This window comes from Cyprinodon variegatus, unplaced genomic scaffold (assembly GCF_000732505.1).
Source record: "Cyprinodon variegatus isolate N-32 unplaced genomic scaffold, C_variegatus-1.0 Scaffold427, whole genome shotgun sequence".
Taxonomy (NCBI): Eukaryota; Metazoa; Chordata; class Actinopteri; order Cyprinodontiformes; family Cyprinodontidae; genus Cyprinodon; species Cyprinodon variegatus.
Window position 1 is genome coordinate 50,391 of NW_015150880.1, and position 24,371 is coordinate 74,761.

The 24,371-nt window shown below is 37.2% G+C and overlaps 1 protein-coding gene across 11 annotated transcripts in view; it reads left to right on the top strand.

Annotated features, from left to right (window-relative positions):
- Positions 1 to 24,371, top strand: part of tenm4 (teneurin transmembrane protein 4) — a 183,830-nt gene that overhangs the window by 24,873 nt on the left and 134,586 nt on the right. For 10 of the 11 annotated variants that reach the window (XM_015388539.1, XM_015388540.1, XM_015388541.1 and 7 more), the window contains exon 3: positions 14,157 to 14,378. The exons of the other annotated variant lie outside the window; for it this stretch is intronic. In XM_015388539.1, coding sequence (XP_015244025.1) covers positions 14,157 to 14,378 — 222 coding nt within the window. The remainder of the gene's footprint in view (positions 1 to 14,156; positions 14,379 to 24,371) is intronic. 11 annotated transcript variants of the gene reach the window in all.

Here is a 24,371-nt window from a genome sequence, read left to right on the forward strand (position 1 = left end):
CTGGTAGAATCCAGGCTTTGATTGAAGTGGACATTCCTTATTTTTTAAGACTAGTACATTTTAATTTAAAAGTTTCTATAATATTTTACTAATTTGAGAGTTTTCATAAAAGTTAAGGATGTCTAACCTTGCGCTGTAAGCTGGATCACCATGAGATCTGAGTTTTCAGTCTTACTATAAATCCATCTTAAAAGACTCCCGCTAATACGTCCATCTCGTAACAACCAGAGAGTTGGACCAATGACATTCCAGCAGTGTTTTGTGGAGTGGGACATGTAGGAATGACTACAGTCAGAGGGGCCTTGCCGGTGCATTACAAACATAGCTATACTTTAGGTTTAAGATAAAATAGTGACAGTTTCTCATTTAAAAAAGGAGCAAAGAGAGGCATTTGTGCATTTCTAGATGGGAACAAGGTCTGTGCTTTTCATCAAACAAGTTTGTTTTACTAGCTTACTCCACTAGTTGTGAAAACACTCACCGCCACGATTCGCTGCTACGATTGGCTGAAAGTGTATTATGGAAGGCAGTTACTGGCTGGCATGTCACCCAATCAGCTAGAAGTATTGCACTGAACGTCCCTCCTTTTGACGGACAGATTTAATGGCAGCCATCACAGATTGATAACGTAGAGCTCAAGTCAGTTCTACATATATCCGTCTAGTTACTGCCAGATTAAAGGACATCATCAAATTATTCTCTTTGGGATTTTAGACTGAAAGTAAAAGGTTTTACCCACAACAAATATTGTTGCCAATGACTTACCTATTTCCTTGATATTCCTCATTTTGTCCAAGCAGCTCAGCTGTGTAGCCTCCAGTAATAGACATAGGGAAGCAAACTAACAAAGCTATTCACAGGTGGCACATTTTGTAAATAGTTTTGACATCCTTTTAATTCTGTAGTTTATCTCTGCACTGAAGCCGTTTGCCCTAATTTAAATTATTTAAATTCATGTTAATGTATATCAGTGACGTCAAAAGTTTAAAAACACTCTGGTAAAAGTTGAAGTATAAACTTGGCCTCTTTACTCAAGTAAAAGTAAAACAGTATGTGCTCCTAAAACTACTTAAAGTCTAAAAGTATAAAATAACCTTCAAAAAGAAAAAGAAAAACAGCCAGATGCCACTATATGAATTTAAAGCTGAATTGTCGACTATTTCTAAAAATTCTTTGAGATAGGGCCAAGGATGAGGGAGGTGTTGTAGTTCTCCCGATACGCTTTCACCTGTGTCTGACCTTTTAAACATTTCAACATCTTTTTCTGAATCCCACATTGTCGCATGGCATAGGCAATTTTCGTTTGCAGTTTGAAGAACACCTGCTTGCTTCTGATGATTTCCTTTGGCGTCAGCATAAATTTGACAAATAGGTAACCAATGAGTGTTTGTGTTATATAACTCATCCAATTACACTAGTTTTCACTAGATGTGGATGGCGCCAATGATCTGCATTGGATGGCGCACATGACGGGAAATAAATATTTATAAACATTAAATCGGAGCCAAGAGTAACGAGTACCGTTTGGTTTAAAAATGTAAGGATTAGAAAGTACAGATACTTTGTGAAAATGTAATGAGTAGAAGTCAAATATATATACCTAAAAAGTGCACTTAAGTACAGTAACAAACTATTTCTACTTTGTTACTTCGTTATGCCTCTAATGTATGTTAATAAAACCCAAATGCGGAACTTTTTTAATTTACCCGAATTGAGAAGGAAAATACCCTATTCTGTAATTTAATGACAGCCTTGGATGATGAGTTGGAATAAAAAAGGGAATAAAAGTTACATGGTAAGTAATAGTCCTTTCAAAAAGGACAGATTGTTTTCATATTACGGGTTTCCCTTTTTTCCTGATACAAAAGCAAGAAGGTACAGAATAATGTTTTATGGACTATATGAAATAACGTAAAATGCAGTAGATTTTATAATTTTGATGCCTTTATCCCTCAATTCAACAATACAGAAAAAACAACTTTATTCAGCTCTTTGATTATACAGTATTGCTGCATCCACTGTGGTTGTGACTGTGGAGAGGAAAACTGTGTCCTGATGCAAAATGGATGCCGATGGAAACTGCTCTTAGTGGCTACTTAGGTTCTTCGCATGTTTGTATCTGCACGAACGTGCTTTGTGAATCAGGAGCAGATAAAAAGCAGTACATTCAAAACAGTAACAAAATGGGAAGGAGTTGCACTGCCTTATAAATACTTTCCTGATTTTTTATTCTTATGCCCAGTTAAATGCATTTCAGTGTAACAGGAAAGAGAGCATCACCAGCAACCAACAAAACATTAGTTTAGAGCTTCTTTCATTTAGCTTCACTTCACACACTGCAACGATGAAGATATTTACACTCAAGCTGTTTATTGTGACGTTTGTAGTAAGTTGAGTGAGTCAGTCAAAAGCTACATTTATAGTTTTATATTCCTTGCTAGCAAGTCAGACTCATGAGTCATTAATGACTTAGAGCCGTTTTAAAATCATTTTAATGAACACGATGCTAGAATGGAACTGTTTGTTTACATGAATGTTTCAGCAACACAGATGGCCATTTTGGTCAATATAATAAGTGACACAGATTCTAAAGTTCTTAAGAGAGTGAAAGAAAGAAAAAGTCTGGAGTTACGTAACATTGGGGTCAATGCGTATTTCTTATCATTGATTATTTGTTACATCCTCGTTAGATATATCATTTGTTTCTTATTTTGTAAACAGTTGTTCCTTCAGTGACTAAACTAAATTAGATTTAGTATCGTATAAGATTATGAGCAGAACAGACATTTAAAACAATGTCAACTTTTTAATAACAGGAAATGTGTTAAAATGATCAAACTTTTAAAGATCTGTGCTAAACAGCTGGCTGCCATTTTTATTCTATCCTTGGAGATAGTAAAGTAAAACTTAATTTATATTCCACTATGCCTGTATTATACATATAGCTGATTCCATAAGCAAACTACACATGACATATTTCTAATCATGGATAATTGAAACTATGCTATTATCCCAGTCAGTCTCTTAACAAAATAATAGTTTTTCCTTTATTAACTAAACTGTTAATCAGATTCAGTATCAAGTAAGATTTGAACATAAAGTCAACAAAATTTCAACTTTGCAATACTAGAAAATGTGTGAAAGCATTCAATGCTCAAAACAACTTTGAAATCAAAATATACAGGGTCTTGCAAAGCCTTTGGAAATCTAACTGACAGAAAACTAACACTGCAAATCACCCTGAGCACACTGTCCTCATGTTGAAACACGCTGGTGGCAGCCACATGCTGTGGGGATCATGGGACAGGAAAGCTGATCATAGTTAGTTAGATGACAGATGGAGCTGAATGCGAGACAATCCTGGAAGGAAACCTGTTCGATGCTCCTTAAAGCAGAGCAATAACCCTGAACATGCAGCCTAAGCTAGTTCAAACCTAAATCCAATAAAAATCTATGGTAGGACTATAAAATCGATGCTCTCCCTCCAATCACAATGAGGTCAACAGATTTTCAAAGGAGAATTGGCAAAAATATCCCCCTCTAAATGAGCAAAGCCAGTAGAGACAGACCCCCAAAGCCCTGCCTGCTCTAACTGCAGTGAATGTTGATTCAAAGAAGAATTGACTGAGGACTGAGGAGCCCTATTAAGATGCATGTCACACTCCCCAGGTTTTATTTGTAAATGATGTGAAAACCTTGAATAATTTTGTCATTCAGTAAAGTTTGTAATTTGGAACGATGCAAAACAAAAAATAAAAAAAACACTTGAGGTATAAACAGTTTGTAAGAAATTGTAACTGTCAGTCCACAGTCTCTTCTAGGGTTCCTTATTTATTATGGGTTTGCAGTAAATTTAGTTCGATCCAGTGTAGGTAAGAGAGCAAAGGGAAAAAAAGAATTTTAAATTAGGACATATGTTAGAAAAATAATGACTTTTGTCATTTTTCCAGATTACATCTTCCATTTAAATTATTATCATTATTTACCCTGTTTAAAGTTCCCTCATTCAATCTCACTCTTCTTGTCTGGGTTAAATTTTTGCTTATTTGTATTATAATGACTAATCCAGCCTCCTGTGCATGAGCAGACTTGATAATCGTGGTTAGCTTCATAGTTTCCATTATGTAATGTTGCATCACTCTGACTGCAGTTATTATGGCTGTGTAAACAACTGCTCTGTCTCCACTCATTACATTGCTTTGCACACCCAGAGGGACAACAGACTATGGTGAACCTTTTAAGTTTGTAATTTGTTATTGGTTTTAGCGCAGTATGTATTAGGCAATAGATCGATCAGCTGTGAACCAGAAAACAAAAAACTAGAACATCAACAAATTGATTGAATTGCTGTCAAAATGTTAAGTGTGTCAAACCTTAGAGATGTGAATAATTTGGTGTTTTGTGTTGCTGTAAATTGATAAATTTCCTACCATTAGTTAGAATACACAGATAAAAACAATTAACTGACATTACCTGATATTACAACTGCGTTTAGTATATTTTAAATTAATTTAACTCAGCTGCACATTCCATTTGCTTTGAGTATGCTAGTTTTGATAACTATAGTAATTTTGTTTTGAACTTTTCTCTTACCTGATTCTCCCCCATTTGGACAACAAATAATTATTTTTTTATGATTATATAAAAAAAAGCCCAAAACACATTCCTCACAAGGTTTAATGAAATTTTTATTAGTTATTGATGTTTACCTTGACCTAATATTATTTCAGTCTTACCACTTATTCATAGGTGTTATTCATATGTCACACAATTTACCTTTTGTGGAACAATAAAGGGATTTTCTATTTTATTATTATTTAGCAGCATCTTTGACAATTTTCAGTCTTTCAACTGATTGAACAAGATAAATCTTAATAATAAGCTAAAAGGAATATCCTATTTTGTCAAATCTTTGTGGCTGATTATGCTGTTGCAGGGTTTATCTCTTTATCAGGAATGATACTTTTACTCAGAGTTAATCTTGGTCCTTTTTAACCTCATTGCAAGCTATGGTCCAAACTATCGTAAAAAGAAAATGTCAAGTAAATGCAACTGGAAAATGTACTGTCATTTATGGTAGGTGGGAATTTAATGCTCAATCAGACATCAATATAAGGACAATGGCTTTAAATGTTTTAGATGTTTATTAAAAGTATTATTTAGCTTTAAATGATAACTAGGTTGTAAAAGATTTTCAAACCTAGAATCTTAAAGGCAAATCTAAACCTGAGATTTATGATTGATAGAGGAGTTGTTGATATTTATTGATAGTAATGCTCACTGATATGAAGCAGATTAAAAAAGGTTCCTTTCAGCTGTGGTAAGTTAAAAACTGCTCTATGGAAACTTGTTTTGTTAATAACTAGGAAAAGGTGTTTTTCTTAAAGGTATAGTGGAGGATGTTCTTTTTCCGGATGGATCATCAAAATAAGTGATCCTCCTATTTTTTAATCATTCTGGTGATATGTTTACTTAAGGTTGTCCTACATGGTCTTCCCCATTTTCACTTACTGGTGTGAGTCTGACATAGTGAACAAATAGCAAATTTTCTTTTAGAAAGTAAGCTTGTATGAGCGATGCAAACAGCAACTTTTAAATAAAGCGTTTATGGGGAGAAATGGGCTTGTGCATGCTCTGCACGCTTTTAATAGGAGTTCCCTCTCGGGAGTGGGTACAGGGTTGTGTATCTTTGCTTGTTTTTTTGTTTTTTTTTTTAGAGTGGAATACTTCTACTTAACTAGGCAGGTGGGAGGAAGTACCGGGTCACCGTTGTCCAGGCTACCGTCACCGGGTCGGGTTTGGGTCACTCCGTCCCCCGCTGGCTCCCTGCCACCAACCAGCACCAAATACCCTTTATACAATAATCATTCTATGTGGTAGTAAGAATTCACCCGAAATCATCATATATTCCCAGAGGAAAGGAAACTGAAAATGAGATCTTCAAAAAGTTTCATGTACTTCTCCTAGAGAACTATGATATACATGTGACACCAAAACTAAGGTTTATTTCTCATGCATCTTAGTTTTTTCTCTGGAGCAATAAGATATAGTAATGCTCAATTTAATCTCCTTTCCAATGGTGGAAAAGACCTCAACGAGCTCAAATATAATCCTCAGACTTCCTCAACTCTTGTCTCTTTTTGATCTGAGAGAGAAATCAGAGAGCTCTCTGAACTAAGAGCTGACAAAAGATCAGACCCAGATGCAGATAGGATAATCCAAAGGGTAAAGTCAAGAGGCAGGTCCAGGTTCAATCCACAAAAGATTCCAACAGGTGTCCAAAGACAGACAGGCAAACTAATAAGACAGGGGCAGGCAGGCTCAAAGGTCCAAATACAGAAACGGATCAGGATCAGATAATCAGAACACTAAAGTATTGCTAGAAAACTCTCTACACCAAACGCTCAAGAATAATCTGGCGCTGATGGCTGGGAAATGGGGAGCTTAAATAGGAAACCGGAACAGATGGATTTGTTGAGGAACAGGGCAGAGCTAGACAGGTGATGTAAATGAGCAATTAAAGCCGGCCATCAGCGCCAGAATCAAGACAAGATGTCCACAAAGGTTTTGACTCCATAGATAATCCCTTTATAATGAAATCCTTAGAGTACTTTGCACTCTAAAAGTTTAATAAAAGTGATAAAATTAATGTATAAGGATATTAATAATTCAGTCCCCCTCTCTCTGAAGAAACAACCAGATTATTTGAAGTGCAACGGGGAAAACGACAATATAATTTAAAAAATGTCATCTCAAAAGCATCTCCTCCAAGTTTCGAGTATAACTAAATATTGTCTCAGCTTATTTCTGGTGAATTTGAGGAGAAACTTTTGTGAAAAAGTAGAAACTCAAACGAGGCTGAGATGTGAAACTCACGTATGTTTTATGAGCTATAGAAGGGCAACTTTTGAGCAGTAAAATTTTCCTCTGGGTTTCTATTACTTCAACCAAGCCAAAGTTGTACCATACGGGTCTGGTGAGAGACTGCAGGCCTCTGATTTATCAGAGAGAGGCACTTACATGTGGGCATAGACAGAAGCCTAATAAAAGCAATCTAATTCTGACCAAATTCCTTGTTTTATTTGTCACAGTACAGAATGGTGATAGACCGGGCTTTACACAAAATAAACAGACCTGTATGTGACATAAGCTGGTTAAAGTTAGTCCAACAGAAATAGACATCGATATTAGACTTCGACATATCGATATTACAGGAAAGTACAAAGTGAGTCTTTTGAAAATTTCCCATGCCTTTTATTAAACAAAAAAGATAAGACTGTTCCTTGCTTTTAGTTAGGATCAGCACTGATATATTGGGATTCAGCCGACTGGAATAAAACTGCAGCTTAGCCTCTAGGCGCATTTTTACCCATGTCCTCCATGCATAACTGCCCAACTACTGGGACATGCTATACATTGTTGTATTTGATTTGCTTTGCAGCCACTAATTATAGTCAAAATATGTTGACTCTATGGTAATTACCAGCAACACTTTGCAAGAACAGATCCACATCATTTATAGCCGTATTTCAATGATTTATAATATCACTAAGGGGTTTCAGTACTGTAATTCAATTAAAAAGCAGAAGTGTATATGTTATATAGTCTGATGACACCCAGAGTAATATACCTTCGTGTTTATTTCTGTTAATTTAGAAAATTAGGGAATTGGTTATTGTAACTCAGAATGAGACCTAATTTAAAATATATTTTTAATTGCATAACTACTGCTAACTGAAGAGTATGTGCATCCAATGTACTGTTTCTGTAATTAATAATATGTGCTTTTTAAATTAATTACTGCATCACCCTGATGTGGTAAGGAGGTGATCACCCTGTAGCCCTGCTGAGGTGTTAAGATCAGGGTTCCTAAACGGCGGCCTTCACCTAATCTGCATTGCTGCTTCTGGTGGCTCTCATCTTCCATGTGACAATACTCTATAGATTCTCTATGGCCTTTTATTGTCACAGCCGTTTGCTGATCAAGCAAGCATAGTCATGCAGTTTTATTATGTCAGGTATTTAGCCAGATACTTTTGGCAGTCTGAGGAGATACCAAATCCTGCTAGTAAAAGCATTTCCAAAAAGCTTGTCAGCAGAGGGACGGATAAACTGCTCTAACACAGTGGATAAATACCAGGAAAATAAAACTCTTGTTATCATCACTGCCTGCTGGGACTTTATGTTGAGCTCTAATTTACTAGAAAGACTTTCCAGTCTTCTTCCAGAGTTTGGGTGCAAACAAAATATAACATTTTCTCTCATTTTATGAAAAGGATATTGGACCATTGAGCAAGAGTTGGATACAGTGTTCTTGCTTTATCTTCAACAAACATAAGCCCCATCTACACTACCTTTTTGAAAACGTGCCCAGATCGGTCCAAACACGTTAACCGAGATAAAAGTTGAGTGTAAATGGCATGCAGAACTGAACCGGACCTTGCACTAAGCTAGTACTACTTCATCAGTAGGGATCGGCGCGGTTCGGTTCTGGCTCAGACCTCAGATTACAAAGAGCGCATGAGAAGACCGTGTTATCTCTTTACAATCAGCCTCTGTAATCATGAAATTTCCAAAAACTAGCTTCCCTACGGTGCCACACGAGTTCCAGATGATTCTGCCTAGCAGTGTGATGAACCTCAACGTCTGTTGTTGTTTCCTACGGCTGTAAGCCCTGATTAGACAATCGTTTGTCGTATCCACTTCCCCAAATCCGACTCTGTCAAGTAACTTCACCAAAGGCTGCCTTCTTCGCCTGACTCTCCACAAACAACGAAATATCACAACTATAACCAAGCTTCCTAAATGTTACGGGTAGAAGTACAGTAGATCGTCACTAGGAGATAAGAATCCGTGCTAGCGTGACGTGTAAACGGTCCTAAAGAACCAAGCTCAGCACAATTAACTTATCTAAGCTTGGTCCAAACCCAGCACGTATCGATTTTCAGAGGGAAGTGTAAATCGGGCTATAGAAAATAAAACTAATCCAAATGCTACACAGTAACAGTAGACTTTTCTTTATCTCAAAGATTAGTGTCATATTTATTTGTCTGTTTATTCAACTAGGTGGCTAATGAGCTGATCAAGGCCCTAAATACATTGGACAGAGATGTGTTTTTACACCTGAGCCCAAACAGGTAGTTAGAGGCTCTTCCCTAACTCTGTTGGAAAGTAAAGCAGTGGTGCATGCTCCACGGCCCTGTAGGTAAAGGTTGCTCTTTGCAGCTGTAATACAGTGAGTGAAGGCGAAAGCAATTAACTGTGGCAGGTGGAGAAACTTCTCTGGCTATCTTCTCTCCTCTTGCACAGACACAGTGTCTCACCCTAGGATGCACGTGGTTTGGGCATGAACTGGCCAATGCAGCATTAATTAGACACAGGGTAGACAGTTAAACCTTTGTGTGCGAAACTGGCGGCTGCAGGCCTTAAGTACCTTGACCTCATTTAGTTTAAGACTTTGGCAATTTTTAGTAGGATCTTCATATTTTTGCTTCAGATAATGAGCAATCTCTGAGAAAGTGTTCAAAGGGAACCGTCTTGTTACTTTTCAGCAGTAGAAGAGAGGATGTAGAGGTTTCAACATTGTTGCTGTTTTGACACAAATTAATGAAGTGCCTGATATGTATCCGAGGGAAACAGGGAGAGAAAATAAAAAATACCTCTTCCTCTCTTGGCTATACATTAGTTTACATTCAACAACAGCAGTGTCGCGGTCATTAACCCACAGCAGGGCCGCTGTGTCCCCATGCCCATTAAGCATTAGACAAACTGAGAACGAAATGAAGTGTCTGCTGAAGCTTATGTAAAGCACAAACTGTGACTCTCTGTGGCAGTGGACATTTACAGCTTGTGTAGGGCTGCGCCTGATATGGTAATATCACTAATTGCTGCCTAATTAGATGCGAGTCAGTGAGTCGTGTTTTAATACTCTTCAGGGATCATTACTGAAGGAAAAGAAATTCATCACTTCTGATGAATGACAGTCAGGTCAGCAGGAATTTTAACATGATGACTGAGGAACTGATGGGAAGATGCAGGAGAGCTCCGAACTAATGGTTTTTTCGCGCCGTAGTGGTGTTACTTAAGTAGAGTCATTTTCAGCATGGTGCAAAGCTTCTTTAGAAGTTAATCACACATTAATACGGAGCTCTATGTGGAGATTTACCATTGACTAACAGCATGAGATTGAAACAAATAAGCCTTAAAAGAGTGAAAATTTTAGTTTCATAATGGAGGAAAGAATCTGCAGATGATCATTAGTGCAAATTATTTTATATGTGCTTTTAAAGTCCGGGTGGGCAGTATTACCGCTATGGGGGGTAGATGTCTTACAAGGAGGGAAACAGATGTGGAGAGAAAATATGTAGGGAACACTAAGGGCTGGTTCATGATGGAGTCATGTTGCAAAAGGGATTTTGTATTTGTACACCAAAGCGGTCACTACAATTGGTATACACTCTAAACTATGTGAATGGGATTCCAGTTCACACAGCAATCTGATAAATAAATGGCATCCCTGGTGAAAATGTGTAAAAGTGTCAAAAGGAATTATTCTTTGTATGCATTTGCCTAGTTTTACAGAAAATTTTAAATTAGGTGAAAATTTTTAATTGAGGTCATTTTTTCTTTTTTTTTTTTCTTTTTGGTTTGTTAGTTTTTTAATTTATAACATGTTTGAGGAAATAGACTTCAGGCCAGCAGTATTGCTGGGGAATTTCTGAGAAGGAGAAAGAAAACAAAACTCTCTTATCAGTGTCTTCACAGCAATTTAAGATCAAATCATTTTTTTTAACTCGTTAGCCAAGATTTCCATGTGCATTTGAATACATATTTCTATATTTCATCATGTTTTTATCCTCATGAGTTAGAGTGCAATATGTTGAGGCGTGGTTTAATGCCAGGGAACCTGGAAACGTAAATTCTGTTGAAAACAACTTCATTTATCAAATAATAAATAGTAAATTTCATCTATGCATCTTTGAACAACAGTTTTCGGTATTAAAATGGTTTCATCCAATGGTGTGTATTTCATATCACTTACACATCAAAGTCCTTTCCCTAAAATAGAAACTTTGTACTTTCTCTATTTTTACAACTAACTATATAATCAAATATTCCTGCTTTAATGATTTCATTAAAAGATAGAGTAGCAGGAAGTTAATATTCTTTTATCAGTGGGTTATAACATGTCAATTCTGATATAAATCAACCTGTAAAACAGGGATATCAATCAAAATTGGTAAAAAAAAAAAAAAAAGGATAAGTGAATGAACATTTTAATGATAATTTTTCTCCATAAATCATTTACATATTTAGCATATTTGATGAATAATACACTCATTGGACAGAATTTCAGTAATTGTACAAAATGTGAAGTCGGTAGGAAGAACATTTTTAGTCAATTTTGTTAAAATGAAGTGCAACATACATTAACCTTACTTTATATAATAAACACATGTATGAATTGTATACTTACCTGAATCTACAATACATACATCAAATTTTAGCAAGATGACAGTAGTCGGGGTCATATGCATTACGAGGTGAATAAATGATTCAAGGTGTGCAGTAACCAGGTAATTATTTCAGTGCAACAGTTTCAGAGAAAAAAAATAGTTTGTTGAAAATTCATTTTTTTTATTTTATCAATATCCTGCTTCGTAATCCAGACAAGAATCATATGCAGCTTTGTGCATATGTTTTACATTTGCAGTGGTAGAACAGAGCAGGTTGCCTTTCTGTTCTGTTTGCTCTGACCGCATATAGGGCTTTCAGGATGAGGTAGCTGCCTGTGCCTGTGAGATGGGGCTTAGGGAAGTAGGGAGAGACTCGCTGCAGTTCTATAGATAGAACAATTTGCTGCTTTTGCTGCTTTTATGTGAAGTTGTTAAACTTACCAAAACCAAAGAGAAAAATACTCAAAATTGATATGTGTAGTTCATTTTGACTTCCACACTGTATCCATCAGGAAAAGCTCCTGTGAAAATTGTTTACAAAAGGGAGGGACTTTCAGAACAATCCTTCGAGCTGATTGGGTAAATCACAAAGTGGCACCTGCATCCCATCTTCAGCTTTTAGCCAATTGCAAGAGCAGTGGCAACTGTGACGAATCATATTCTTGATTTCTTTCACTCCTAGCGGAGCTAACTGATAAATCAAACTCTTACCCAATCTGGTTGGAAGTAATGGGAAACATCTTTTCCTTCTATCAAAGCACAATTGCTTGTTTTTTTTTTAAATGAAACAGATGGTGTTCCTGTTAAAGCTGGTGCAGCCATGTTTGTTTTGCTTCAGCCCTTTCTGTATCGAGGTTAATGCATCTGATGGCTTTTGGCAAGATGTATATTCTGGGGTTTGTGATTTAAAAAAACTTGTAACAAAAAATTTTGCTTGCAAAGGAAACCTAACTCTTCACATCAAATAAAAATTCATGAAGTATTTTTATAACACGTACTTTAACAAAATTCTATTTGCAGCTTCATGTTTTTTGTAGTTTTTAAATGTAAGGTGAAGCCGCCCTTTAAAATGGCTAAGATGAGAAAAACATGCCATTGTTTAAAGAAATGGATGTTAATCTGTAAAATACAAGAAATGACTGCAAGAAAAAGTAACTTTTAAAGACTTGCCAATATATATAGTAGAGGTGTAAATCACACCCATCATGGCAATTCGATTCAGTATCAATTTCCTGACCCAGCGATTCGATTATTTTCGATGCTCAAAAATCTGCCATGTCTGTCTTGCCTACTGTTTACATGAGTGTGTGTGTGCATGCGGAAAGAGGGTAGTGGCTAAAGAAAACGAGGTAGGAGGGCAAAATATGTTTAGCGCCACCACAGCACGGGAGTCAGAATTACGTCCAGGAGCAAAAGGATAAAAATAGACAGAAAAGAAAAAAACATGAATCAATACTCATGCAGACGTGTCGATGCATCGGATTGTCGGCTGTTGGATCGATGCATCGATACAAACGATTATTATTTACACTCCTAATATACAGTCAAAGCACAAAATGAAATGCCCAAACAAACAAAACACAGTTACTTCCATCTTGGGGTCACCACTCCTCTAGCCTCGTGAGACCATCCTGATCTCGCGAGCTTTCAAGGTTTCACTCGCAGATCAGTCTGGCCACTTTCCGTTAAAGAAAATTTGGAGCAGTTCACCAAACGAACGTCCAATCAGCGTTGGCTTTGAGGCGGGTTGAGGTGTGACGCAACGAGAAGCGCGACAGTTCAGTCTAAAGAAAATGGCGGCTTCAGCCGATGAAACTAGCGTTAGCGTGGCTATCGAGCAAGTTTTATCGGAATTACAGAGTATTTCTTCACTGAAAGAAGAGCAAAACACTTCTCTGGAGGCTTTTCTCAGAGGAAAAGATGTTTTTGCTCTTCTCCCGACTGGTTTCGGCAAGAGTTAGCCTGGCTTGTGGTTGTGTTTTCGTTGTCGCTCTGTTAGTACGTCATATGCTTCGTTGATCTGATTGTTTATTTGGCCCGTCTATCACCAACATAGGCCAATCAGCTAACCAGTATTTTTGCCACTTCCCAAAATTACTTCAACGGAAGGTTTCCAGATGGATATGCGGAGCAAATCCATCTGGCGGAGTCAGGTTACCACTCCTCCATGACAACCACTTATTTTACCACACATCTTTGCACAGTTGCAATGACATTATGGAGGGTGCTGTATATTATAAGTATAAACTAAAGTATATTTTTATCTATAAAAAAAAAAGCAAGTTGCCCAAAATGAAATAATATCATTGCCAAATGAATCTTAGTGATTTTACAAAGTTTGTGCAGATTTGAAACAATGTAAAAAATATATATATGTGTGTGTGTGTTTTATTTTTGTTTTTCATTATTTTAAAACAAGATTTATTTAGAAAAGGTGTGTTTTATTTCACTTTTTTTAAATTGAAAGCAGTGCCAGGCATATGTCTTCTCTGTTCGCTCTCAAAGTCATTTTGGTTGTTTGTATTGTTCCTACCAGCTGGGGTGAGTGGCAGAGACAAAGGCAGATGTGTCCCTGTTTGTTTTTGAAGTGTTAGAGTTAAGTCTTCCATGTGTGCGTGTCTGTTCTGCTTCTGTGTGATGATGCCTGTGTTTGGGTGTTTCATTCCCCCCCCATGTGTTGTCTCTGTTTGTGGTCCACAGGTCCTCCGCTGCATTGTTCATCCGCCTCCTCCTCCCCTGTTGAGCAGCTCCCATACCCTCCCCCTTCCATTCCAGCCAATGAGAACCAGGGGAGGTTGCTAGGTAACAGTGCGGCTCAGCCAGCCCAGGACTCTGACTCTGAGGATGAGTTTGGCCCCAATTCATTCTTAGTTAAAACTGGCTCAGGGAACCTGTATGCCCCTTCTGCTGCAACTGCTGATGGTGAGTTGGGTGTCACACTACTGTTGCTTTCAGGAGGTGAGCCTCCCCCCTGCTCCTGGATGTGTTGTGTTACAGGTCATGCAGATGCCTACGAGCAAGATAATGTCCTTTTTTTCTTTAAGCATCTTGAGATAAATTTGAAGCTTGGAGTCGATATGTAGCCCCAGGAAATGAGCAGAACTCTCTGAAGTCAGGTCAGCAAAGTTCACAGCAAAGAGATGGGCGATTTTGGCTCAGCAGAAGATTTGTCACTGATATATCTTTTCAGTTTCACTTTCTGTTGGTGGTAGTAAATGTCTAGCATTCTTTAGAAACAGCAGCCTGCATGCAACCTTTTACAAAAACAAACAAGAGACCAAGGAAAGTTATTACACGTCGGGTTGCAAGGTAGATCTTTAGTGTCACAATTCATAAGTGTCCTTTCATCTGAGCTGTATGAAGTTTTGCGGACTCACTGTGTGGCTTCTCATTAAAAAGCATCAGCTGTTTATTTATGTTGAAATGCAGTCTCCTGCTGGCACCCTGACACTTATTCAGTGTGACAGAATGACATTTCAGCTCAAAGTGCTAACATAGTGTTGACAGTCGACAAAAAAATCTGAGAGTGTAAAGCTGTATGTTTACTAAGTAGGAAGCAGAATGTGTCAGAAATGATATCAGAAGTGAAGTTACTAATTTCACTCTGCAGGATGTTCTTTGGGTTCAGTTCTGCTATCAGACATCAAAGCTTAACATATTAAAGGTAGTAAAATTGTTTCATTCATATTTATGTTGTTTCTTGAAATGTTATGTTCGGATTTAAATTATCAACATGTTGAGCGATTTAAAATGTTGTAGTGGTCAAAAAAGAGCTTCATGCTTGATCATTTTAAAACAAAGGAAATGTGATTTGAGTTTAGGTTTAAAGTCTTAACAGCAAGTTCCAATGCAAATAGATTCCACTTTGTGATCTCTCTTAGAACTATACTGCATTAAAAGGAAAAACAGCAATGCAGATTGTTTGATAAAGGTTGTGAAATACAAAACAAAAAATTAATAATCAGGGATATTTTTATCGTATTAATGTTGATATGCATAATTTGTCATTTTTCAAAAATGTTTTTCTTAAATGTAAAGCTAGGTTGGTATTGACAAATAATATTTTTAATGCTTTAGATGAATAGGACGAAAAAAACCCTGATGTTTATTTTTACAATCCCAAAAAAAAAATCCCTGATCTATGGAAAATGAATCAACATCAATCTCTGTCCTATTGATCAGTCCATCTCTATGACTTGGTATTACTTATAATTAATTAAAGTGTTGTTGTTTTTTTTTATTCTGGAAACAGATGCACAATCTTAAAACACAGCAGTCAGGCGTAATCTGCATGCACAATCTCATAAAATTATTGGTGTTTAGAGAAACAAATTTTCCACATGTCGGCTTTTGCATGCAAAACCAATTTGTTAAGGCTTTTAGCATAGATGCCTTATTACTAAAACAGCTACCTCAGTCTTCCACTGTTGGAGTAATACTAAAACAGCATAAATAATTAACTAATTGATCAAGCTCACTAGTTAACTAGCCAAAGGGTCTAATTATATGAATTTCCAATGCATCCTGACTGGCTTCTTAGAACTCCTGCAGAATGAGTTATTAATCCCCCTGCAAATCTTCCTGCTAATTCCTCTGCAGTGGTCACCCAGCCAGCAGTGGCACGACTGGCTCAAGGCAAAATAGGTGGAGGGGGTCTGGCCTTAACGGTGTCAGATTTTCCTCACAACAATGAAAGTGATTTGCATGAGTAGATTGTTTAGTTTAGCCTCAGGCTGTCAGGAAGAGGGCTATGGAGGAATTTCACCACCTTAAGTTACTACCTCTGGTTGTCATTAGGGCTAGGTAGAACGTTTCATTAAGTGGCTTAGTGCACACTGCACAAACTATTGTAAAATAAGTAAAAGAATTCTTAATATCAGTGTATGTACCCTTTAATTGAGGTGGCAAATAAAATTTTCCGCTAATAGAATATGAATGTCTTAAATAAAAGATTTAGATATTATGGTCTTGTCTTATTCCATTGGCAAAGTGCATCACTTACCTTCTCAATTCAAGAAAAAATACACTTAATTTAGATAAAATTGATACTTTTTGCGGTGAAGTAGAGAACTGTGTGGCTAAGCACTTACTATAAAGTTTTCTTAAAAGTAAGAACGCTCCTGACCAAAAACAAAGATAGAGTAGGATCTCTATGTTTATCCTTGTTGTGTCAATCTAGACTAAAGTGTTTTAGATTCTTAGATGAACCACAAGCAGGGCTTACTTATCTTGTTTGTCACAGGCCAAATGGAATCTTGTTTCGAGTTTTGACTTTCATTCTTGGTAGTAAAACTCCCATTTAAATTTTGAAAAGAGCAGCAAAGCAATTCCAAATTTACATTAATAAAGAAATCTACACAGATAAGCCTTCTCTGTATCTTTATTCTCCCTGTAGTTTCAGCTCCTTATCCAAATATTTAGTAAGCTGGGTAACTTTGTTTATTCCATTCTGGTATCTCTCATTTTTGATTAATAGGGGAAAAAAATGACTCTTTCACTCCAGTGAACAGCACTGCGTTCATTCGTTTTGTGGCAAATAATATATGTAGCTAAATAACTCTATCAATCAGGGCTTGTTTTTGCAGAATGAAATCACTTGATTGGAAACTATTCAGTGTGACATTGTTACATAGAACTAAATAAATCTAATATTCACAAGGTGACAAAAAAAAAAGTAGTGAGAGTTGGAAAAAATGGGGGTGAGGCGTTGGATGTGTTTGTTAGAATGGTAATAAAAAGATTGCACATTCTCAGATTTTCTTAACAAAACAGATGCAATACTTTGTTTTTGTTTTTTCTTGTTTTTTAATTTTAGAAAATGTTCCTAAAAGTAAAGGAGAATTAAGTATTCAAGGCAGGATTTGAGCAGGATTTACATGTGCAAAAAACATCTATTTAAAAGCCACCGTGACAAAAAAGGACTAGAATTCCAAATCAGATCTCTTTGATATGCAAGCCAGGCTTTGAAGAAATGTTAAGTTTGTAGCTCCTACTGTGTAGGAAAGAAAAAAAGTTTTTTTTATTTTTTTTATTGAGAGTATACAAGGAGAAAGAATACGTATGCCTCTAGTAATCATTTCATAGTGGAAACCTTCCACAAAAAAAAAACAAAAAAAAAACAGGTGGTTTTTATCTTTTCCGATTACAATTGCCCAAGGTTGTCTTCGAGTCCAAATGCAAGACTTAAAATGTTCTGGTGGATTTTGAACAAGTGAAAGCTCTCGGTGGCATATCATTATTCACATTAGAAGCCTCCGAGGCTGCTGTGTGTTTTTTATTTATTTTCAGAGTGGGGTGAGGGCGAGTCCTGTTTTTTATTTCTGGGAAGACTAAGCAGTGGTTCCTCTAAGGTTGATGAGGCTGCTCGCTGAAGCCTGCAGTCCTATTGTCAAGCATGTGTCTCTGCGTGGCCTTCGGCTTTCTCTGAGGGTCTTCTTCCTGGGGAGAATGCCAGTTAGAGCCCGCTGTCATGCTGAGCAGCAAGATCTCAGACACTGCAGCCTCCCCGTATTAGCATCTCTTAATGCGAAGCAGCATGGGGTCGGCCAGTATCAGCTTTCAGTGCGATCGGACGGCCCTGTGAAAGGGGCCAGCCCTCCGAGCGGCTTGCAGCTGACCAAGCAGGAATGCTGCGCTGAGCAGAAGGCTCGGGGACGCAGCCGTGTGTGAATTCAAATATGTCTTCATTTGAACTGCTTAATCATTCCCCCCCTGAGTCTGCAAAGATGGAACAGAAATGTGGTTAAAAGAGGTCACACCAGAAAGTAATTTAACCACCGACACCGAGAGGAATAGAACTATCTGAGGCTAAATAATATTTTCATGAGCAACACATGGCACCCTGATTTTTCTGAACTCACAGTTTGGACATGAGGAATATTTTCTTACTATCTATAGAGGCTTGCACAATATTAATAAACCTTATTCCATTTCACATTCCCCATTTCATAATAACCACGAACCTTAGAGTGATTTATTGATATCTTAACATAAGATGGAGTGTCTTTGTTAATCTGATTAGCATGTGGTCCACATGCAGCCCCCTCTGAGCCAGTCTTTTATGGTAAAGTTTCCTATCTATTTCTATTTTATAAAATAGCTTAAACTATGATTGGATGAAGAGTATCTGTCGAGTATAGCTACAAATTCACATTTTAACTTGTCTGGGTCGCTCAAACTTATTAAAATCCTTTGATGTAAGCCATTCTGCCAAAATTGTGGCTGTATGCGTGAGGTCACTGTGCTCCAAAATTTCTAAAGCCTTTTGCAGTCGCTCTTCTTCTCATTATTATGCTGTATTTAGCTCTACCCATCTTCTCATCTGTTCTAACCAGCTTCACTGTCTCTGCAGTATTACGCAGCTACTTGCTTCATCTTTCTCAAGTGGCTGTGGTTGTATGTGTATGTGTGGCCATGTTTTTGTTACCTTGTTGGAACAATTTCCCAGTAAAATAGGTACTTCTGGGGACCAATGACTGGTGTGTGTTTGTGTGCGTGCGTATGTATGTGTGTGTGTGTGCGCACTTGTATAGAACCCAGAGTGAGGACCATTTTTCCAATTTCACCCCCTCAATGAGGACCATTTGTTGTAAAGCGGTGAAGTTTTGCTGGTACTCACAAGGTATTTTTTGCTAATGGTTAGGTTTAGGGCTAAAATCTCAATTGGGTTAGGGTTAGTGTGAGGTATGCATTTGTAATGGTTAGGTTTAGGGTTAGTTTTATGGTTAGGGCATAGAATGCAAGTCAATGCATGGTCCCCACTACATATAGCAGAACAAATGTGTGTGTATGGGTGAAAGGGTAAGTTGCAGGATTGTTGTTTGTTCAGCACTTAGCATTTTGAATATTGGTCAAAGATTTGGTCCTTTTCCACTTGTCTATATGGGGTAAATTGTGAAGCTGATAATTGTTTTATAAAATAGGTTTTAGTGAAAAATAAAATTTTCATTTGTTTGCATCTACTATTTTAAGAAGTATTTAGCTCCTCCCTGGATAGTCTGTCATATTATCTACATCACTGGTGGACAGCATCATAGGAGAATTGTAATGGGTTCATTTAATAATTATTCCACCAGTTTTTAGGCTAAACTAAATGTTATATCAAGGTAATAGGGTAAGGCAGGATGCATATTTATGCATGTCACACTGTTAAGGTTGTTTGTTTACAACTTCTTTCATCTTACAGAATCTGCTTTACTATTTGTTCTTTCACACAAAAACTCTGTAAAATATGCCAAAGGTTGTTGTTGTTAAATGAGAAAAGGGGAAAGTCCTAGGCCAGTAAGCACTTTTACAAAGCACTGTAAGTCATCAGTATAGTGAGGTCAATAGACAATTTATCCATTTATATTTGCCAGGTTGTTTGTCAGTTTCCAGTTACCCATTCAGAAAACCTACATATCTTCTTTCCACTGACATAAATTTAAATGCATGATGATTGCAGACCATCTGTGCCTTCTAACAAAATCTTCAACCTCTTGATGGATTTGTTGCAGAGTGGCATACAGAAGAGAGTATACGTAGCCACTTGTCTTGTTCTTGCTAAGGTAGCTCAAAGAATGACAGAAAATCTATGAGATCTAAGGAAGGCCGTGTAAAACATATGCCAGTGCTGGTCTTAATGGATTTAGGTTGAAAACTGGGGCAGGGGCTTTTTATAATAGTTTTTATAAATCGGTGTTCTTTGTGAAACCTGGCAGCAGCTTGTTTTACTTCTTCAAAAGCAGCACATCTGTCTTCTTGTGGTTGGTAGTAAAAATCAAGCTTTATTTGCATTCTACAAACTTGTTTTTCCCTAAGGGAGAACCAGTGAAGAGCCGAGAAGTGTGTTGTTTGTGGTACCTGTTACATCTCAAATGGTTCTTTGGAAGACAGCTAGAATTCCCACATGTCTCTTTCCCCTCAGATTTTTTTTTTTAATGGGGTAAGAAACAGCAGGGCTTGGAGAGAACACCAGCTCCACAGAGCCACTATGTTGTGCTGCTTCACTGCATTCATGACAAATTCTATTTGTATTTTTAAAGACAAATCTTACTCGGCTGGAAATTTTGCTCTTGCGATTAACCATCCGGGATGTGGCTTGAGCCAGCGAGATCTGATGATTTATATTGCTGCTGGATGACTTTTGATTAATTCTCCATTAAACGATTTGCACCTCGATGGGCTGAGTGGATGTTTAGGGCATATTCTATCACTTTATATCATCAGATGTGGTCGTCTGTTATGCACTTTTGTTGTTCAGGGAGACACATTTCCCTCGGCTCTACATACAAATTAAGTCAAGAATTCAGGCCAGGTTTTGCGGAAAAAACAACTGTGAAGTGTTTTTTTATTCTAACTTATATTAGGTATTTATCTTGTTTTAGGCTTGGAATATCGTACATATTATGTGTATTTGACAGAACATTCCTAGTCTTACTGGGTTTAGCAAATGCAACTGTCAAACTAAATGTATAACCACATAAAGAGGGTGCAGCACTACATGCAGCTTTTTAGCATCACTGTATATTGATTGGTGTTTATGTTGTTGTTGATTACTCCTGCTGTGGAAATTATAGCGTTGTGTCGCTGCAAAATCTAACATCTGGAAGCAAAGCATCTGCTTAAATCTGAACCCGTCTCACAAAAGGCTGATTTACTGGTATACTATAACACATGTAACTCTTTCCAGGATGAGTGCAATGCTGATTTTAGTCCCTATAATTTGTTCAAGCTGGTGTGCCAAAATCAGGGTAAGCAAAAAACAGAAGGTAGTTCAGGGAGGACATTATTAGATATGTGTTTTAATTGACTTTTGTGGTACAAATGATTTTGCAGAAAGGAAATGTTAGTTTTCAGGCATGCTACGCTGTCTTATTTCAGCATGGTCACGTTTCTAATTTGGACCTTTTTCTGGGTGTTTGAATTCATTGCATTCGTTGCAAGAAAAATTTGGCAGAACCCATCAGCCCTGGCAGAGCGAAGGGTGTTTATATAAAAATAAAACTACCTCTCAACTCTAGAATTTCAATATCAAAAGATGTTGATGCATTTCAGAAATTTACCACAGAGACTAATCCACCTCTAAAATATTCTGATTAATACAGAACAATTAGACACGTACAGCAGGGGGTTCCATGCCAGCCAAACATTAACTTGGTTCACTTAGAATTGGAAATGTTTGCGTTGTGTGAAATCTTTTGAATTAGCATATTTTGAAATATATTGTTGGTCATTTTGTGGTGTAATAGAATATATCTTAAATCTTTACTTTGTTTTTGTGGAGTTATTTCCTAACAGACTGGACATCTTTCTGTGAGCAATTATAGCAACTTACAATTCCCGTTGTTTCTCAATGTGGGGGATGAGGTCTTGGCTAATGAAGTGGATTCGCCTTAATTACTTGTCTCAGAAAGCATCAGGAGGCCTTAACCATTGCATGCATCTGTTAGGAAGAAAAATGAAACCCCCACATTCCCCAGACTGAATGGATATCATCAGGCCTCTGCTTTGAATGTGATGCGAATGTTTGGCCATTGTAGCAAGGTCTCTATTCTCTGTTCCTCTCATAACAAATGAATCTCCTTTTCTTGGCAATGTTGTTGCGCAAAGCAGGTCAATAGAAAACCATTAATTTTTTTTTCTCTTCTTTTCCTTGGATGGTAGTGAATAATTGTTGCTGAATTGCCACATCTGCGTGGGTCGTGCTGTCCCATGCTTTGTAACACAAAAGGTTTTATTTCTCATTTCATTTTGGTTTTTACAAGGCTAGCATGTATTTAACCTTGCACTGGGAAAATGTGTATTGCAGGACAAAGAGAAGTATGCTCACTGTCAGGCAGGGTATTTGATGTACAATTAACTCCCTATGTTTTGCGCATGTTAAGTTATAAGCTGTATCGTTATTATAGGTGGATATTTGCACATAAGCAAATATCTGATTTTAAATATAGTTAAATCTATTATGTACTTGGAGTAAAAGATTATTGTGCTTTAAATTCCTGAATTATTGTTAATTATAGCATGATGCCACCTGTGCAATCAGTCCTGTTGTGAAATTACCTCAGTATTGATAAGTATAGTTAAATGCTAGTGGTATTACGATTACTGAAAATGAAACGACAGCAACTGGGTCAGGAAGGCCACACAAAATCTCAAAGCAGGTTGTTAAGATGCTGAATTGTAAGTTGCACAAGAGGTCAAAAAAATTTCTATGAAGCCAATGGCTACAGACTGCAGAAAGATACAAATTCAGGTGTCAGTCTCTCAAATCAAAACAGGGAGATTGTTTACTACTATATATAAGAGCTCTTACATCAGCCTTAATATTACAGACTGATGAACAATTTGAGGAACTCTTATTCTGTACTATTGGTTTAAAATATTCATCTTATGAATAGTGTTTATATTTGTGCTCGATAAACAACAGTGTGTGAACACATTAGATTAACATTGCATATAGTTTAGAGATCTTGCCTATGAATTATTTGTTGTGAGTCTTTTCTTGCTTTTCAGCTAAACTATGCACAGTTATTAAGAACATGGTCCCAGAAAAAAAAAAAAGAAAGATTTTGCTGAGATAAATTAGTTGTTAGTCCACATTTGCTCAATGGTCACGCTCCAGGATGTAAAATGCTTGTTTTGGACTGCAGTGGATGCCTTCTGGAGCAGGAATGCATTTGTCCTTTAGATATATTTTGCTGTGTATTTGTGTCATCTCTGTAACTAATTAGCATAACCTTATGAATGGCCTCAGGGATAAGATACATAACTGAGCAGGAGGGAGCTCATCAACCACTGTGTCCTTTTACCTCACGCTAGTATACTTTAAGTGTCTTAACTGCTCCAAGTAATAAATCATCTCTACAAAGACAAGACTTGCTGCTTTTAATGTGAGAAATTATCTAAAACTAAACCTGAACTCCAGCAATTGTAATTTATTTCGTTTTAAAGACTTTGAAGATGTATAAGCTGGAAAACAGGTGATTTAATGCAACACATTTGCCAGCTAAATCTTAGGTCTATCTGACGATTGACACGTGTTGATAAGTGACCATTGTGATTCTTAACCCTGAAAACTAAACTAATAGGAGTCCTAACTTGTTGACTGACATGAGTCCGTATTGCTCTAATGAAGGGGTTTATTTTAGGAAATAAGCCAACTCTGTGTCTGCATTTTGCCCTCTGAGCTGTAAATTGGCAATTTAGTCCTGAGGATACCTGTGAAATAAAGGAGGCTCAAAGCTACAGAGAAAAGCCTTTCTTTGTAAAGCCAGCAGTTCATTGATTGATGAATGACTTAGAAGACGTGGAAATAAATGGCTACAGAGTGCAAAAAGACATCAGTGCTCGATCTCATGGAGTGTAGGGTATCAAACAGTGAGAAAGGAACTAGAGGCTGCCTCATCTTCTTCTCTACCAGCAACTAAATAAAGAGTCAGTTTGGCACTTCTTACTAAGTTCTCAGTTATTACTGATTCCTGCCATACAACCCATGTAACTTTATATTTGAAATCTGCTAATAAGTTGTGAGAAACATGCATTGTTAATGAAAGAAATGCTGTCTTCCCTAACCCACATGATTGGCCTAAAAAGCTGCAAGGCTTTGTCAACTTCAGGAAGAGGCTAGCTCATTTGTTTAAACAAGCCAATCCGTGTCTGTTCTTAGTAAACTTACACCGGTCTCAGTGGGAGGCAGAGAGCACACAGTGGTGGAGATCAGTTAGAAAAAATAATGAGCAGGAGAGGATCTGTTATTTTAAGCTCGTTTCATGTGAGATCTTTGTAGTTTGTCATTAAAGGATTTGTAAGATTCTGTTAATTTGTGAGTGAAACTGTTGGTGTGAAAACGTTTGTGTCAATGCTATGCCAGGAAGGTTCGGTTTAGTTTTAATTTAACTTGATTTTTTAGTTCATAAACCTGGACATACTGTGCAC